This window comes from Trichechus manatus, unplaced genomic scaffold (genome assembly GCF_000243295.1).
Source record: "Trichechus manatus latirostris isolate Lorelei unplaced genomic scaffold, TriManLat1.0 scaffold00007, whole genome shotgun sequence".
In the NCBI taxonomy this organism is placed as follows: domain Eukaryota; kingdom Metazoa; phylum Chordata; class Mammalia; order Sirenia; family Trichechidae; genus Trichechus; species Trichechus manatus.
Window position 1 is genome coordinate 20,319,562 of NW_004443943.1, and position 20,288 is coordinate 20,339,849.

General features: G+C 42.7%; 1 protein-coding gene across 2 annotated transcripts in view; it reads right to left on the bottom strand.

Moving 5' to 3' along the window:
• Window positions 1–20,288, bottom strand: part of MYOF (myoferlin) — a 169,564-nt gene that overhangs the window by 134,805 nt on the left and 14,471 nt on the right. For both annotated transcript variants that reach the window (XM_004369943.2, XM_004369942.2), the window contains exons 2-3: window positions 5,618–5,673; window positions 3,240–3,331 (exon numbers count right to left, since the gene is read on the bottom strand). In XM_004369943.2, coding sequence (XP_004370000.1) covers window positions 3,240–3,331; window positions 5,618–5,673 — 148 coding nt within the window. The remainder of the gene's footprint in view (window positions 1–3,239; window positions 3,332–5,617; window positions 5,674–20,288) is intronic.

Here is a 20,288-nt window from a genome sequence, read left to right on the forward strand (position 1 = left end):
AAAAAGAGAAAAAAATCCTCCCTCCCCTGGCCTGATTCTCTACACATGTTTCTCCCTTGTGGACCCAGCTGAAGGACGACCATAACAAGAGAAGATGCCAGAGAACAAATCTAAGGCAAATATCCCCAGTATCTACTTCAACATGACTGGGGTTTAGGAGAGTAGTGAAAAGTAAGGCATGTAAAATGTTACATAACAATGAAATGTTGATGTTCTGGGCAACAAGGAAAGAGATGGCACAAGGCTACACCAGATTCCTTGCCAAAAGTCTAGTAGAAGAAAAATTGCAGCAGGAGTTCAGAGGAGGAAGAAAGGACTTCGACCTTGGTGGCAAGCAAGGAGAGCTGCAGCAAATGGCATCTGAGTTACCGAGAAAAAGATTTTAACAGGCAGGAATGAGGATGGAAGGATCCAGGAGGGGCAAAAGGCAGAACCAAAACCACAGATGAGGGAAATCCCAAGGAGAGTGGGAGAGTAGGTGTCACCAGCGTTCTCAACCCTGGGTGAACATTCCACCACCAGGCAGCTTTTATAAGTTCTAGATCCTGGCCCTGGCCCAGACTAATTGAACCAGATCTCTGATGGTGGTGCCTGGCAGGGAAGTTATTATTATTATTATTACTATTTTAAAAATCAGTTCTAACTAGGATTCCTGAATAAGAACAAGTAGAGCTCTAAAAGGCAGCCCAGGACCAGCTTTTGAGAAGGTTTGGATTCTAAGCTAACAGATTCAATTTTATTCTATAGACAACAGGGAACTATTGAAGATTTTTTTCTTTTTAAGACATGAGAATCATATGATTAAGTGATTTGAGTGATACATTAAGAAGACTGAGGTGACTGCAGGGTATAAAGTGCTTTGGGGCCAAAACCCGTGTTATATTCTTAGGCAACAAGGCTAAGAACAGTTAGGAATTTGTTAAAATAGATCAGGCATAAGATGATAAAACCTAAACTAAGCTGGTGGGTCTGGGCATGGACAAGAAACACATAACAGGCATTTAGTGTTAAACATCAGTCTCTTGTGAGTTTGGTTAATTTGAATCAGTATCTTAAGACTAGGTTCTGAGTTTACAAAGCCAAAATCCAGATTCAGGATTGGGATGAATTTACAGAGGTCATTCTATCCCTGGGGACCTGTCTGGGAAGCCCCCGCCTGACTTTCTTCAGAGGACAACCCTTGGTGTCATCACGGGCACCACCCTGACCCTTCCCCAGACAATGAAAAGGAAGAAAAAGTAAGATTGGTGACAGATTGGACAAGGTGAGAAAGTAAGAGGATCCAGGGATGCCTAAGGTTTTGAGACTAGGGGTCTAGAACTGTGCTGTCCAATACGTAAGTCACTAACCACGCATGGTTAGGGAGCACCTGAAATGTGGCTACTCTGAATTGAGATGTGCTATAGATATAAAATACACAATGAATTTCAAAGTCTTCATAAGAAAAATAAATGAATGTACAATACCTCAATAATTTTTAAAATATTGATTACATATTCAAAAAATAATATTTTGGATATACTGGGTTAAATAAAATATAGTATTACAATTAATTTCATATTTTTCTTTTTTTTTTTTTTAAATGTGGCTACTAGAAAATTTTAAATTACCTATGTGGGCTGCGCTATATTTATATTGGAGAGCAGTAGTCTAGAACATAAACAGTGGTACCATTTGCAGAAAGAGGAACACAAAGAAGAGAAGGGACTATTATTAGTAACATATGGGAGGCTACAGTGAGGTCCTACCACCCTCTCCCCCAGAACTCTGAAATATGGGAAATATGACTGTCATCAAGAGTTGGGGTGTGGGGGTAGAGAATCATATGATCATATCAAAGCGAAGATAAGCAAAGTAACCTTAGAAAGCAAGAATGGCTTCCAGTCTGCGACAGTGGGACCAGAATGTGCTGCCATGTGTTTATATAGCTTAAGAAAAAACACATCAGTCTCAAGGGGCCTTGGTCAGCAATGGAAGCATGGAGAAAAGGATCTCATCAGAGGCAAACACGGGCAGAACTAGTAAAGCACTGTCCAGGCTCTCTGAGTCTGACACCATTAAGCAGAAAAGCTCAGTGACCAGCATGGCCACCTAATTTGCTGTCCAAACCAAGTAAAAGGGGCATTATTAATAATTGTGCTAGAACAGTAAGCCAGGACTGTCCCAGGAAAATCAGGGCATACGGTCAGCCTACCTCAACTAACTCATTCTGACTTACTGCTGCCAGTGTAGCCTAAGCCTTCTGATGATACCAATGTGCCTGAGGTTAAGACAGACATTTAAAAACGTATTAGCACTGCTGAAAATTCGGGTGCTGCATACAATTAATGTGGATGTTTAATGGCAGGTTTCTTTCCCCCTCCCCCAAACCTGTTATTAATTCAATAGTGCATCTTATGATTAATGACATTTTACAATCAAGGATACAGTGTAATTTGGCTTCCTATGTCATGTTAAAGAAGAGACAGTTCATTGATCAAAGGGTAGGAATGTCCTCCCACCAGGCAATTGATTTCCATTGGAAAATAACAAGTAGGAATTCTGGTTTTAAGCATCAGTTTGTTGTGAGCTTGGTTAGTTTGTATCTGTATCCTAGGACTGGGTTCTGCATCTACAAGGCCCAATTCCAGATCCAGGAGTGGGGTGAATCTGCAAAGGTCATTCTATCACATGGGGATCTGTCTGGAAAATCCCCAGCTTTCTTCAGGGGACAACCCCTGAAAACGATCCCTCTGCCGTTTGAAACTCACGCAGGCAGTAGGATAAAGCTTCTGGTTTAGGGCTATTGAGTTTGAACGGCCAGTGAGTCACTAAAATGGAAATGGGGGTGGAAGGAGACCTTGACCGAGATGTGTATGGGCCACACATAGTCAGAAGAAGAAATTATTTTGGTTGTGTCCAATATCGTTACCGTTCAGATAATCCACAAGAGGTAGGATGTGACTATGTAAAGATAATAAAGAAATTGCAGGAGTGTAAGTAGGTTTTACCATTGGTGCTAAATTGGATAGACTAGTGGTGGCTCGGTGTTTGCAGCCTCTTTTGAATACAGCAGTCATTGGGAAAAAGCACTGTCATTAATAGCCACATCCAATATCAGAAGATAGTGGGGCGGACATCGAATTAAAGCACAAGCATATTGGAAGTGTTATTATATATTATTAAAAATGTATTTCTTCCACAGAATAAACAATAGTAAGTAATATGTAAAATGAGAAAAACAGTTGAAAGCAACTTACTTATTTTGTCCAATTGTCTCAAAATCTTTCACAACAATCCCAAGGGAAGATGAAATGTCCAGTGGTACACCCCTCAAGTCAAATTCCAAAATCTGTTCACAGAAAGGTTACAAAAACAATAAGGCTGTTAAAAAAAAAGATCAGGGACTATAAAAAGATGCACCAATTCAGCAAGTCGGGTCATCATCTATACAAATGACAATCTTTTCAATTACTCAGTTTTGTAGTTAGACAGAAGTGATTAAATCCAAAACCTGGAGGCAGCTGAGGGATGTGGGAAAACAAACCCAACTTAGACTCAAAGGCTCTGGAGGCGACTTCCAGCTTCCCTTCTTCTAGGCTCTGTGGCTTTAGACAAGTCACCAAAACCTCTGCCTCTTAGTCAGAGAATTGGATTTAACACCAACCACAATTGTTGTAAGAAGAAAACGCCATGAGTCAGAATCGACTCCATGGCAACTGGGTTCTTTGGTTTTTTGTATGTGAAAATGCTTTCTACAATGGTATTTTAAAATTATTTGCTCTTCTTAACCATATTATTATTGAACAAAGGAAATTAATAATCCAAGAAAACATTTTCTAAAATGCATCAGCACCTTACTTTAAGCCTCACTGTAGTCAGCTGACCTTTCTCAGTCTCCCATTTTAATATAACAAATTACTTTCTAATGGCAAAACTCAAAAAAGATCAGCATAGCATCACTGATGCCTTTGATTGATTATGTAACAGATAAGTAAGCCAGCATATGATATGATTTTATCCTCGTAATGGGTTTGGAATGGTTGGAAAATGTATTTCCGAGTTGATATTAGAACATACCCACCAATCCCAATAGGTTTAGGGGTTGGCATTATATTTGGGTTTTGTGTAGATCATTAAACATCAATTGGGAGGTTTACTTTATAAATGCGTTTGCAATATGAGGAAAAAATACATGTTAGAAACAAAACAGAGGAAGATGAATGATGCCTGAGGAGCACAGGCCTGCTCATAAGACTATATACCTCTCTGTCCTCGATTCCTGGACTGAGCTCAGAGATAAAGAGATATTTTAGGATTACTCAAAACCTAAAGCAATCAACACACACACATGTATTTTTTTACTCTTGGAGCTCTGTATGAGATGCTAGGAATCCACAGGAGACCAAACAGACAGGTCTCTTGCACTCACTGAGCTGAGAGTGCAGCTGACTGTTATAGCTTTCTATGAAATTAGAGACGCAGCATTCCCTCTCAGGCTACATAAGGCCAGCGGAGCTTTCCAGAAAGGCATTAAGAGTCTTTCATAATTACCTCATCAAATGTAACGTATAGTCTTTATTGTATAGAGATATTGAAACTGTGGGGAGAGGAAAGGATTTGCAATCTGTGCAGGGGCAGCCTTCACAGCTAGGTGGCTGGGTGACAATAACAAAGACATTTATTACTGCTCTTAGCCAGGGAGCTAGGACCTGGCTTTTGGAAAAAAACAACAGGGCTTTTAGAAAATTTGTCAGAGTTGGAAAATCCTACTTAGTGGAAAGAATCAAAATTTCATCTATCTATGAACATATAACACACTGAACTACTTATAAAATAGATATAAAGTCAACAGTGTGGGGAGGTAAGTAAGTTATATTACTTCTTTCAGTGGAATATTACAGTCATTAAAAACACTTTAACTGAATGGTATGAGTATATGCTCAGGATATAATAGTAAGGAAAAACAGGGTATGAAACTATATTTGCTATTAGATGCTAGTTTCCATTTAAGATACCATATTTTATTATGTATATTCATTCAAAAAACATTTTTTGATATATTCCAGATGTTAACAGCAGTTCCTTCTGGATAGTGGAACCAAAGGTAATTTTTTATGCTTATCTGAAGTTCTCAAAATTTCTATATTAAGTATATATTACTTTTATCAACATATAAAACAGTAAATGTCATTATATTCAACAAGACATACAAAGTATCGTATAATACAGTGTGATTAGTTACTTGCAAATGTATTTTTAATGATAGAATTTTCCTTTTGGAACTCTGGATATGGTCTAGTCCTACCTCTTCCTTTACAGACATGCCCAGAGACAAAAATTAACTGGACCAAGGTTATACAGCAAGTTCACGGCTGAGTCAAGGCTAGTATCAACCCTTCTCACTCCTGATCCAGACTCTGCTCACCACACCACATCTGTACAGGAGATGGTCATTGGTATGTTATACCTCCTTGTACTGCTCCGCTTTCTTGGTGGGCATAAGGGGAGGTGGAGAGAGTGGTGGCAAAATGCAGAGATTCCCCTTCCAAAGGGAAGAATTAACCTCTGACCCAAAGATGGGACAATCAGATGTAGCTTATTCATTGAAATGAAGTTGAAAGAACTATGAAGTCACCTCATTCCAGATTGGGTTGAGCTCATTATCAACTTTCTTTGTTTTCTTTTTCTCATCTGCAAATAAAAAATAAGAGATAGCAATCAATTAAATGTAGTATTCATTTAGTAATTCCGAACATTTACTGAGGGTCTAACTATGATCCCAGAGTCCTTGGGTGGCGTAAACAGTTAACATGCCGCACTGCTAGCCAGAAGGTTGCAGGTTTGAGTCCACCCCGAGGCCCCTTGGAAGAAAGACCTGGAAACCTACCTGTGAAAAATCAACCATTGAAAACCCTATGGGTCACAGTTCTACTTTGACACACATGGGGTAGCCATGAGTCAGACTGGCTCGGCAGCAACTGGTTTGGTTTTACTATGTACCCGCTTTCCCCCATTCGTCTGCCTAGGGCAGGGGCTTCCTGAATCAAAGTTTCCCAAACTGAGCGGAATTTTTTTGGACTAAAACTTTTTTATTCCACTGAACCACCACTGCCCCTTTAATAATTCTAGGAAATATATGTTATTTGCATCCCCCTTTCACAGTTTTCTGGAAACCCTGGTAGCGTAGTGGTTAAGAGTTCGGTTGCTAACCAAAACGTCAGCAGTTCAAGTCCACCAGGCAGTCCTCGGACACCCCATGAGGCTGTTCTACTTTGTCTTATAGGGTCGCTACGAGTCAGAATTAACTTGACGGAAACAGGTTTGGTTTTGGTCTTTTTTCCCACAGTTTTCTAAGGAGCCCTGGTGGAGTAGTGGTTAAAGCGCTTGGCTGCTAACCAAAAGGTTGGCAATTAGAATCCACCAGCTGCTCCATAAAGATTTACAGTCTTGGAAACCCTTTGGGGGCAATTCTACTCTGTCATATAGGGTAGCTATGAGTCGGAATCCACCAGGGCAACGGATTTGGTTTGGTTTTCACAGTTTTCTAAGGAAACTGAGAAGTTAAGTATTCTATTCACAGTTACCCAATTATTAAGGGTCAAGGTTAGTTTTTGAACACAGGCAGCCTGACCAGCCGTGGCCACACTCTGAACCGCTCCTGGGCACTGCTTCCCCTCTGCTGCTGGGGAATGTAGGAGGTAGTGGGATTGATTCAGCTGAATGTCACGTTGTGTTGGCTCTTAGTATACAATGGCTGCGGGACTAACCACCTCAATCTTCCCAGCCCTCAGCATAGCACGGTCATGAATCATTACCCTCACTCTGCTAAGCATTAAGTTTTCCACTTGAGTGGGCTCACATACCCTGCCTGGCTTCCATTTTTAAGCTTCAGCATGGCCCTACTCATCAGCTTGTGCCTGAAAGTATACTGGCTAGTTCTGACGTGGTCTTTCTCCATGGCCTACAGAGCCCCTCGCTGGATCTGATTCTGATGTCACATAGAAGCTGTTCTGAAATTTCCCTTCCCACACTTCCATAATGACCCCACCCACCCCTCCCTTATCCAACATAAAAGTTGGATCTTCCTCTCTGGTTATGGTAGGAGAAAGTGCTCTTGAGAGAAAGAGGAGCCAGTCAAAGGGACTTTTAAATTTTAACTATGAAAAATGGCTTTATTTATAATTTATAACAATAACCAAAAAAACGCAGTTGCTGCCAAGTTATTTCCAGCTCATGGAGACGCCATGTGTTGCAGAATAGAACTGCTCAAAAGAGTTTTCAAGGCTGTGTCATTTCAGAAGCAGATCACCAGGACTTTCTTCCCAGGTGCCTCTTGGTGGATTCAACCACCAATCTTTTGTTTAGTAGCTGAGTGCTTAACTGTTTGCACCACCCAGGGGCCCCTATAATTTATAACAGCTCCATCTAAATAATCATCTATAGGTGCTAGGCTGTGCGTTCTACTGCAGTGTCTCTTATCTTTACAATAACCCGGCAAGGTAAGCATTCTCATTCTGATTTTACAGGTAAAGAAGCCAAGAGAAGTTAGTTAACTTCCCTAGGGTCACACAGCTAATAAGAAAAAACAGCCAGAATTTGAATCTACATCTCCCTGGCTCTCTAAAACTGTGTGTGTGCTACCACACCACACTGCCTCATTGGAAGCTGCCAGAAATGTTGGGTAAAGAAAGATACATACGTATAATATGTACAGTGGACTTGACACCTTAGCGAGGTGTCTGTAGGGGAATCCATGGACAGGTTTCAGGGTATTCAGAAATTCTATTTGCCCCAACACACACAATGTTGCATTTGTGAGTTTTTCTGGGAAGAGGGTTTACTGCTCTTGTCAGATTATCTAGTGAGTTAGCCTTGAAAAATGTTAGGAATCCCTGCATTCAACAAGCATGAAACAGTACCACTAATCTCCCTCCTTCATCTCGTCACCACCCTTGCTGTCATAACCAGGGCTTGATGAGTGGAGAACTGGTCCAGGAAGAAGTGAACCTGGCCCCTGAGACCACAGCAGACCTTCAGGGGAAAACGTAGGTAATTGTAAGGGGCCCCAGCAAACAGGTGGAGCCAGAAGAAGGCAGCAAAGAATTTGCAGAAATTGGGCACAGGGGTTTAGGGTAGGACTTGGATGACTGCAGGATAGCATTGAAGTAAAATTCCAGTCTCCAAATCCCCAAGACTCCAGGCAGGGAACCGAGGCAGGAATAAGGGCTCCAGGAAAGCTATAGAAAAATGCAGGGCTTTAAAATGAACTCCAAACCTGATTACTAACCTGAGAAACAGAGTAGAAGGAAGACTCCCTGTGAGGCTATCTTAATGCTGAACCTGATACTACTGACCCTTCCTCTCCCCAGTAAGGATAGGATTGTTCCAAAGCCAGCTGCTGGGCAGTGTGAAAAGTTTCACTTGTTTATTCATTCATCATCAAACATTTATTAAGCACCCACTATATGCCAGTAGGAGCCCTGGTGGTGCAGTGGTTAAGCATTTGGCTATTATCCAAAAGGTCAGCAGTTCAGATCCACCAACCCCTCCTTGGAAACCATATGGAGCAGTTCTACTGTATTCTACAGGGACGTTTTGAGTTGGAATTGACTCGATGGCAATGGGTTTGGAGTCCCAGGGTGGTGCAAATGGTTAACACGCATGGCTGCTAACTGAAAGGTTGGAGGTTTGAGTCTAGCCAGAGGCATCTCAGAAGGAAGGCCTGGTGATCTTGTGAAAAATCAGCCACTGAAAATCCTATGGAGGAGGTGGAGCCAACATGGCACTATAGACAGAAGCACCACATTGTCTCTTTATAGCAAAGACCCAAAACCCTAAGTAAAACAGATACAAATGTCAGCTCTGGAACCCGAAGCATCAAATGAAGGGATAAAGAACTCAACCAAGCACCAAATGGAATAAGAAATGGACAGAGAAGAGAGAACAAGGAGAGCTATGGAGTGGAGGTCCTCTACCTGCTAACGTGGCATGGACTCGCCATCTTGGACCTCAGCCACCAAGAACAGTGGACAGGGAGTATGGGAAGGCAACTTCACGGAGCTCCCAACAGGAGACAGAGCAACCAGACCTGCCCTGCTACACCATAGCTGAGTGACCAGCCCTGCCCACCTGGACAAGGTGGGGAGAAGTATCGTGCCCACAGATGAGCAAGCAACAAAGCACACCCAGCCCACTTGCCCAGACATAATCAAATGAAACAAAAAAGCAAGATGAAACAAATAAATCTACAATCAATAAACAAAGAAAATAATTCCTGAATGTCCCGAAGACAGTAGACAATATCAAAACATATAAAAAACAGGACAGGATGGCTCCAGAAAGCATCCGACATAAAACACTAGCTGACATTCCAGTAGAAGGAAAGGCACTGGAACTACCTGATAGGGAATTCAAAACTCTAATATTCAGGGCTGTCCAAGAGATGAAGGAAAACACAGACAAAAATAAGGAAAACATAAACAAAATCATGGCAAAGACAGACAAAACAATGGACGAATTCAGGAAAATAATACAGGAACAGGATGTCAAACTAAACAAACAACTAGAAATCATACGAAAACAGCAATTAGAAATCCAAAAGAGAAACAATAAGATTTCAGAAATGGACAGTGCAACAGAAGGTTTTAGGAGCAGATTTGAAACAATGCAAGACAGGGTCAGCAAATTTGAAGATAAATCCTTGAATACCACTTCATTTGAGGAAAAATGAGAGAAAAGAATGAAGAAAAATGAAGAAACTCTGAAAACGATGTGGGATACAATCAAAACCAAAAATTTGCATGGATCGGAATTCCAGAAAACAGAAAGCACAGAGGGGATCATGGAAGACTTGCTGACAGAAAACTTCCCTAATATCATGAAGGATGAAAAGCTGACCATCCAAGAAGCTCAACCAACCCCATACAGGATGGACCCCAAAAGAAAATCACCAAGACATACCATAATCACACTTGCTAAAACCAAAGACAAAGAATCCTGACAGCAGCTTGAGAAAAACGAAAAGTCACATACAAAAGAAAAACAATAAGACTAAGCTCTGATTACTCAGCAGAAACCATGCAGGCAAGAAGGCAATGGGATGATGTAATAAAACTTTGAAAGAAAAGAAAATTGCCAACCAAGAATAATATATCCTGCAAAACTCTCACTCAAATATGATGGCAAAATCAGGACATTTCCAGATAAACAGAAATCAAGGGAATATGCAAAAACCAAACCAAACTTACAAGAATTATTAAAGGGAGTCCGTCAGTTAGAGAACCAACAACATCAGACAACAACCTGAATCTAGGACGCAAGACAGCATCAGCCACATACCAACCTAGGTAAAGAACTCTCAAGGATAAAGCAAAACTAAAAGATTTACAACAGGCTACTAGAGAGGTCAGTCTGTAAATGGCAACAACATCAGAACAATGAAAGAGGAAGTAAATGGTATAGGTATAGAACTTTCAAATGGAGAGGAAGTTAAAGTGATATCAAGTAATAAAAGATTGATTTAAACTTAGGAAGATAGGGACAAATTTCAAGGTAACCACAAAGAAAGTTAACAAACCTACTCATCAGAATAAAGAAGAAAAACCTAAAGTCTCAGTAAAAACAAAAGAAACAAAAAGAAATCTACAAACAAAAAGAATTCAGCACAGGAGAGTAGGAGAGCAAGAGGAACAAAGAAAACATCAACACCACAAAAAAAAAAAAAAAAAAGCACTACAAAATGACAGCAATAAACTCACACCTATCAATAATCACACTGAATGTAAGTGGCTTAAATGCACCCATGAAGAGACACGGAGTGACACAGAATGGATAAAAAAACAGGACCCATCAATGTGCTGTCTATAAGAGACACACCTTAGAAACAAAGACATAAATATATTAAAAATCAAAGGATGGAAAATAATATATCAAGCAAACAGCAACCAAGAAAGAGCAGGAGGACTTCAGGACAACATGTTGCTATAGACAGAAGCACCACGCTGTCCCTCCACAGCAAAGACCCAAAAAACTAAGTCAAACAGAGACAAACTTCAATCCTGGAACCCTCAGCATCAAATGAAGAGATAAAGAACTCAGCCAAGCACTGAATGGGGTAAGAAACTGACAGAGAACAGAGAGCGAGAAGAGATATGTGCAGAGGTCGCCTATCAGCTAATGCAGCACGGATTTGCCATCTTGGACTCCCGTCTAAGATTGGTAGACAGGGAGTATGGGAAAGCAGCTTCATGGAGCTCCCGGCAGGAGACAGAACAACTGGTTAAAGTTGGATATAGATTAAGAAGTTTTGGGAGACAAGACCTGCTAGTTGAGATCCAATGTGGAAAACAAGCTAAATTAACCTTCCAGGACACATGAATATTCACATTTCTGGTTGAATTGCAACAGTCTTTCCAGCATGTTCTCTCTTGGGAGAATCTGAGCAGTGTGTCCCATGGTCACCATTAAACATCCCTGGCTCCATATTGATCCACTTCTCCACCTATGTTCTAGGAGTAGCTCCGCTATGATTACTCTAGACCTCTATTCGAGAGGGAAAACTTAGAAGAGGGAGGTTATTGGGACAAACTACAGCCCCCTTCATCCAGTCTCAGGGCTGCAACTACTGCTCATCTTCCTCCTCCTCCACTATCCATTTCCAATTCCACTCTCCTTCAGCTGTAACCTCTACAGTCCTTAGTGGCTTACCTGGTGGTGTGACCCAAATCCACAATTCCTAATGAGAAATGTATGTGTATTGGTAATTAAATACTTCTCAGGCTGGGATTGCTGCACATGTCCTTTCACAGTTACAGTTGGGCAAAGAGTATCAAGAAACTTCACGTGGATCACATATGTTTTTCTCTCCCGCCTTGGCTGGCCATACATGATCTCCTATGTGGCCAGCATACCCTGAGGGAAGGGTGCTGGTGCAACCATGGTGGGTGATGTGGGGATCTGTGCTACTGCTTATGCAGTTTACTCATGCCTTCAGTCCTGCTGGGGTTTGATGCTGGATGTGTTATTTCCATGTTACATTGACCTGCTGCTGGACCCATCGACTTTATGACTTGGCGATTCTGACAAAACTCAGTTCATAATGGGCACTTTCAGACATGTGGCCACTTGGTGCCACATGGTCAAGCTTTCTGTCTCTGCCAGGGCCCAGTGCCATGCCCTGTTCCTTGAATGGAATAAAATTCTCCACTGCAGATGACATGGCCTTGCTCCAGACCATCACAGGTCTATCTTGTGATTGCCCACTGGGACTTGCTGTAACTCCACAGATTGCTGCAGAATGCTTTGCTACTCTGGGCTCCACTCAGAACTTGTAGCCTTCCACATCACCCAGTATATGAGTCAGAGCAGTGTCTTGCCTCCAGAACCCAAAGAGGCCTACCAGGCATTGTGCTTCGTTCGTTATAGCAGGAGATGCAAAATAAAGAAATTTGTATTTTACTCTGGAGGGGATATCTCTACATACCCCTGACTACCGGCCCCTATAAACTTTAAAAAAAAAAAGAGTAGGAATGGCAATACTTATCTCAGATAAAATAGACTTTAAAGCAAAATCCACCACAAAAGACAAGGAAGAACATTATATAATGATTAAAGAGACAATCCACCATGAGGACATAACCATAATAAATATCCACACCTCACACCATACACAAAAACTAATTCAAAATGGATCAAAGACCTAAATATAAAACCAAAAACTATAAAAATCACAGAAGAAAAAATAGAGTCAACACTAGAGGCCTTAATACATGGCATAAACAGGATATAAACCGCAACTAACAATACACAAACACCAGAAGATAAGCTAGCTAAATGCTTATGCTCATCAAAAAACTTCACCAAGGAGTAAAAAGAGAACCTACAGACTGGGAAAAAAAATTTGGCTATGACAAATCTGACAAAGGTCTAACTCTAAAATCTACAAGAAAATCCAACAACTCCTCAACAAAAAGACAAATAATCCAATTAAAAAATGGGTAAAGGATATGAATCGACACTTTACCAAAGAAAATATTCAGGCAGCTAACAGACACATGAGGAAATGCTTGCGATCCCTCGCCATTAGAGAAATGCAAATTAAAACCACAATGAGATACCATCTCACCCCGACCTTACTGGCATAATTAAAATAAAATAAAAAAAAACAGAAAATAACAAATGTTGGAGAGGCTGCCGGGAGATTGAAACTTTTATGCACTGCTGGTGGGAATCTAAAATGGTACAACCATTTTGGAAAACGATATGATGCTTTCTTAAAAAACTAGAAATAGAAATACCCCATGATCCAGCAATCTTACTCCTCGGAATATATCCTAGAGAAATAAGAGCCATCACACGAATAGACATATGCACACCCAGGTTCATTGCAGCATTATTCAGAACAGTAAAAAGATGGAAACAACCTAGGTGCCCATCAACAGACGAATGGATAAACAAACTATGGTACATAAACACAATGGAATACTACCAACAATAAAGAACAACGAATCTGAGAAACATCTTACAATATGGACGAATCTGGAGGGCATTATGCTAAGTGAAATAAGTCAATTACAAAAGGACAAATATTGTATGAGACCACTATTATAAAACTCATGAAAAGGTTTACACACAGAAAGTAACAATCTTGATGGTTACAGGGGAGGGAAGGGGTAGGGAGGGAAAAACACTAAGTAGACAATAGATAAGTGGTAACTTTGGTGAAAGGTCAGACAGTGCATAATACTGGGGAAGCCAGCACAACTTGACCAAGGTAAAGTCACAGAAGCTTCATAGACACATCCAAACTCCCACAGGGATAGAGTTACTGGGCTGAGGGCTGGGGACCATGGTCTCAGGAGACATCTAGCTCAATTGACATAACATAGTTTATAAGGAAAATTTTCTATACCCTACTTTGATGAGTAGCGTCTGGGGTTTTCAGAGCCTGTGAGCGGCCATCTAATATAGGTCTACCGGTCCCACCCTATCCAAAGCAAGGGAGGATGAAGAAAACCAAAGACACAAGGGACGATTAGTCCAGAGGACTAATGGGACACAACTACCACGGCGTCCACCAGACTGAGACCAGCACAACAAGATAGTGCCCGGCTACCACCACCAACTGCTCTGACAAGGATTACAGCAGAGAGTCCTGGACTGAGCTGGAGATAAATGTAGAACAAAGTTCTAACTCATAAAAAAAAAGAGCAGATTTACTGGTCTGATGGGGACTGGAGAAACCCCAAGAGTATGGCCCTCGGTCACCCTTTTGACTCAGTACTGAAGTCACTCCTGAGGGTCACCCTTCAGTCAAAGATTAAACAGGGCTATAGAACAAAATGAGACTAAATGGGCACACCAGCCCAGGGGCAAGGACTAGAAGGCAGGAGGGAACAGGACAGCTGGTAATGGGGAACCTAAGGTCGAGAAGGTGAGAGTGTTGACACGTATTGGGGCTGGCAACCAATGTCATAAAGCCATATGTGTATTAATTGTTTAATGAGAAACTAATTTTCTCTGTAAAATAAATGAATTAAAACAGAAAATCCCATGGAGCACAGTTCTACACTGACACACATGGGTCACCATGAGTTGGAATCAACTCAACAGCAACTGTTTCGTTTTGGTTTTTATGTGCCAGTAACTGGGGAAACAGAAGCGTATAAGACATAGTTCCTGGTCTGAAACAGTTCCACAAATGTAGTTTATGGGCTATTGAACATAGGAACCAAACAGATATTTATGAATGTTTCCACCAAGTAGCAAAAAGCTCCACCATGTTCTTCCCTGCTTCATTCTCATCCTGAAGTTCCCTCTTGTAAGAGGAGGGATAATGGGAATAATGACTGGCCAGGCCAGTCCAAGGAACCTCGCAGCCCAGCGCATGGAAATGGTCCACTCAGTGAGTTCTTCCACAAGCATTAATTAATTTCCTCATTCTTACAGCCAACAAATATTTTTGAAATACTGTTTGCCATTGCTGAGCTGGGCACTGCAGGAGATGCAAAGATACACAAGACATGGTTCCTGCCCTCAGGGTCCAGCAGAGAGGTAGGATGTGCCATGCCAGTACCAGTTTCCAGTTGCTGCCGAGTCGACTCCGACTCCTGGCAATCCCTTGAGTGTCAGAGTAAGTGTGCTCCATACGGTTGCCAGTGGCTGATTTTTCATAAGCAGATCGCCAGGCCTTTCTTCTGAGGTGCTTCTGGGTGGACTCAAACCTCTAACCTTTTGGTTAGCGGCTGAGGGCATTAACCATTTGTACCACCCAGGGACTCCGGGATGTGGTCATAGGTGGCTGAAATAGAAAGAGGGCACTTGGCTGCCATCAGAGGGGTACAGATGGAGGGTGCTGTGAATTCAGAGAAAGGGGAGGTGACTTCAGCTGCAGGCTTCACATACGGCCTCACAGAGGAAGCAGAATCTGAGCCGGGGCTTGAAGGAGAAGAAAGGATTGGAAATGTGGAGCTGGGAAGGAAAAGTCACTCTGGGAGGAGGCAATAGGGTGGGTGAGTCAGTCACGGAGGCAGAAAAGAACAGGCTGGGTCTGGGAACACTGCACAGCCCAACTGGCTATAACCAAAGGACATGGAAGGGAGTAGAGGCAATCAGGCTGCAAGCGAAATTTGCACTGTGGAGCCTTGAATGCCATGCTAAGCCTCATTTGACCAATACAAGCCACTTAATGAAGGAGGGTATTAGGAAGCAGACTTTACAACTTAAGTTCATAATCCAACAAGAAAAACAAAGTGCCCAACAACTCTTCCAATACATGGTCCAAACAAGGGGAGCAGTTGAGACCAGGTGGAGCTATTCAAGTGGAACTTCCTGTAGCTCCTGGCACTTGGCACATGACGTTGATACTGATGGCACTGCCATCAAGGGGGCGTTCGCTGAGGACCAGGCATGTGCTGAGCCTCTTACATACACTCTTCCGTTTAACCTACCCAGTAAGACTATGAGGTAGGCACTGCTATTATTCTTAGTTTACAGATGAGCAAAATGAGTCCAGAATGGTTAGATAACTTGGCCAAGATCACAGAGCTAGGAAAAGGCTTCTAAGCCATGTCTAATCTGACTCCAGGGCCCAAGAATTTAACCACTGCACCCTCCTATCTCCCTAGCTAATAAGGAAAGATTAAGTGGCTAGCATTAGATCCTATTCTAGAGAAACCCAGCTCGATCCCTCCCAAGAAGGTGGCTCTGATTTTTATCAAAATGTGTATACTTTACATCTTATTAAAAGCCTATTCTCACACATAAACATGTCAGCCAAAAAAAAAAAAAGAGTAGATAAATTCTTTTCTTATCAGCAGCCACAGAGTTACATATTTATATTGTTCAGCTATTTAATTCCACCCCTTTAAAAAAAAAAAAAAAGGTCAAAGTTGCAGACGCTAAGCATCAGATCAAATTACTGGAAACTCCCCCTTCTCCACATCACCCACCTCCCCCCCAGGATTCCATGCCTGATTTTATCAAGATGACTGTTTCTTCCTATGGGAAAGAATTAAATATTTTCAACCCAGAACGTAACAACTGAATCAATGCAGTGTGCACTCTGGAGCATGACTCAAGGCATTCTTCAGGGTATTTCCTGTTTTCTGATTAGCTGCGCTTGCTTCTTTTTCATTTCTGTGAAGGTCACTGTTGCAGTAATTAACCCTGGTACCAACCTCCAAGTAAAGTTTCCATGAGAACAGAACAAGTGCTGCTTGCCAAGCCACCACGCCCTCTTGCCGAGGGCAGCTGGCGACTGGACCATTTCCTTTGCCATTCGCACACCAGACAGTGTGTCGGACCCTTTAAGAAAAGGCCAGAGAGATACCAGGACTCCTAACACTGGATTACTAGATCTGAGCAAGTGGACCAGGCCCCCTGGAAGTAATAACATCTACAATGGTAATGTGTTTTAAGCACTTCCAAGTACACATCATCTCATCGATCCTAATAATCCTGCTGGGAAAAGGACAGGTGTTGGTCCAGATCTTCTGCCTGGAATTTCAAACCAGTAACCTCTCCGTTACTTGTTGCTGAAGACAAGCCTCCACCACTGAGCCCAGCATCCCTCATCTGTAACCTGGTGAGTTGGAGGTTAGATGATCTCTAAGTTTTCCTCCAGCTCCACAGGTACATAAATATTATGAAGTCCCCCCAAATCTTGAATGGTTAGATTGCTATGTCTTACTAAGGTGGCCCCAGGAGAAGTGGGGGGAACTATTTACAAAGCCTCCCTCTGTAACTTAGCCCCTCTGGTAGGCAGTAGAGTAGACCAACAAGATCTTTAGATTCAGCCACACGTCTACACTTAACCTCCCATTCAAAGGTATTTCTTCATCTTTTCAGAGACAAAGACCCAGGATCATGGCCCCTTTTTTCTGAGAAACAAGCATTCACACATGTACACAAATTCACTCACTATTTTGTCTAAAACTTCATGGATCCCTTGAAGCCCATCCATATACAACCATAATTAACACGTATTAAGTGCTCTGAACTTGTCACTGTTCCCAGTGCTTTCCATGGATTATCTCATTTAACCTTCACAACAACCCTAAGAGGTAAGTTCTAGTGTTATCACCCTCCATTTACAAGACACAGAGAGGTTAAGCAACTTATCAAAGGTCACACAGCTTGCCAGTGATGGAGCTGGGATTCAAACCCTGGAATATGGAGATATAGAGCAGTTTCCAAGGTTGGAGAATTAAGAGAAAACAGTGAGTCCTTAACAGCTGGAACTGTATTTCATCCATACTGCTATTTATCTCAGAGTGCTTCTCCATGATCTGACTGAGGAGGAATTCATAAGCTCATATAAATATTACTAGGGTTGCTTTATGAGTCGGAATTGACTCGACGGCAGGTTTGGTTTCTTGGTTTCCTTTAAGGACTGAATAAGAAAATGAATACAAAGTGCTCCTCAGGGCCCAGCACACAGTAAGCACTAAACAAACAGGAATTATTACATTATTTCTTATTACTGCACCAGGGCAGCAACCCATGCCAAGCCCAGAGAGTTTCCCAGGCCAGGGAGGCCTGGAGGACAGGGCTGCAGCCATCAGACAAAGTGGCTAGCGGAGCTGGGACAGCGGGTAGCCGTTCTCCCACCTGGCTCCATTCCAGTCCTCGGAGGCCCACCTGGGGCAGCTGGCATGTGGGCAGTGCCTGCTCCTCCTTGGCGGGCAGCCTGGCAGCCACCAGCATCTGGGAGATTTTCCATAATAATCACAGGGCAGAGAAGGCTCTGGGATGGGCCGGCAGGAGACTGAACTGCCCTCAGCTCCAGATGACCCCGGGGGGAGCACAGGTGACCCTGGGGGGAGCACAAAGACACGAAGCCCACGCAGGTCTACCTCGCTAAAGGAACATCTCTGACTCTTGCTTTCCAGCCCTGACTGCCCCATTGCTCCAGGATGATGTCGACAAACAGGTTCCAGGTGAAAGGCATTTTGGCCAAGTGGCAACTGTGATACAAAGCGAGGCTGTTTTGTACATTTCTGAAACAGTCACTGATATTGCTGATAAACAGGAACACCCAGACAAAAAGGCAGACTGTGTTACTGCTCCCTTTTCTGTACCCAGTGCCCCACTGGCCTCCAGAAATGCCCTTGCAGGTATACAAGCTCTTGAATCAAAACCAAATCTTCCAAGGGAACTGCAGTGCAGCCCAGCTGATTTGAAAAACTCTTACAGAATCTAGCTCTACTTCCTAAAAGCTGACCCTGGGGAGTGGTTGGGTTTCAGCTGTGACAACTGCCCATCCCACCGGTGCAGGGAGCCCAGGTGGGACAGGCACCTGGATTGGCTGCCTGGGTGGAGAAACCAAACCACGTGACTCTTTGGTTTCTTTATGCTCTGTGTGGGCATCTACTCTGTGCCAGGCACTTTAAACACGTTCATATCTAACTAAGCCTTACGAAAACTAAAACCAAACCTGTTGCCATTGAGTCGATTCTGACTCGTGGCAACTCCATGTGTGTCAGAGCAGAACTGCACTCAACAGAGTTTTCAATGGCTATAATCTTATGGAAGTAGATCGCCAGGACTTTCTTCTGCTGCACCACTAGGTGGATTGGAGCTGCCAACTTTTCAGTCAGTAGCCGAGCACAAATCATTTGCACCACCCAGGGGCCTACTCCTTACAAAGAATGTATTATTATCCCCATTTTACAGATGACAAAACTGAGGTTCAATGACATTAACGGACTCATCCAAGATCACAGAGCTAATAAATGGCATGGCTGAACTGCAGTCCCACTTGAGGCTCATTCTCAAACCTGTGTGACCTCAGGCTAAGGGCACCTGCTGATGTCCTAACACATTTTCACCACTTACCAGCAGGAGCCCTGGTGGCAAAATGGTTAAGGGCCCGGCTGCTAACAGAATGGTCAGTTATTCAAACCCACCAGTGGCTCTGTGGGAGAAAAGACCTGGCAATCTGCTCCTGTAAAGATTTCAGCCTAGGAAACCCTCTGAGGCAGTTCTACTCTGTCATACAGGGTCAATATGAGTCAGAATAAATCAGCGGCATATTAACTCCCAGCTGTGTGGCCTTGGGCTACTTACTCCATCTCTCCATATCTAGATTTCTTTATTAATAAATAAGGGTATCGAATGCCCAGGTATTATCTAAATCCTTGGGTGATGCAAATGGTTAATGTGATTAGCAGGTAACCAAAAGGTTGGAGTTTGAGTCCACCCAGTGACACCATAATTGACATCCAAAAACCAGCCATTGAAAATCCTATGGAGTACACTTCTACTCTGACACTCATGGGGTCACCAAGAGTTGGAATTGACTCGATGGCAACTAATGCCCAGGAATAATAGCTACCATATATAGGGCTTATGATATGCCAGGCTTTGTATATGTTGCCTATTACCATTATTATCCTTAAGTAAATTCCCTTTCTCCACATCACCCACTAGCAGGAAACAAAGCCAGAATTTGAACGCAGGTCTTCTGTATCCTGAGCCTCTGAACTTCTCTGCTCTCAGCCTCTGGCCGGCATGTTTCTGAGACATGATTGGTTAGAGAATGTGTTAAGGCTGGTACCCAGAAAAGTCATTTTGAACCCAGCTCGAGGAGATGAGGGGTTACTAGAGTTTTCAAAGGACCTCTCCAGGCCTGAGGGTCCTGTAAAAGGGTGGAAAAGCCCCCCTCACAGTGTTGGTGAGAGCACCAACGAGAAAGCGTGAATGTGCCTAGGACACCGTGTCCACTGTGTGGGATTAGAGTCAGAATCATAAACTGTTTCCATCAGACAAGCATGAGAGGATCCAGTTCCTCCACCCTCCCTATCTCT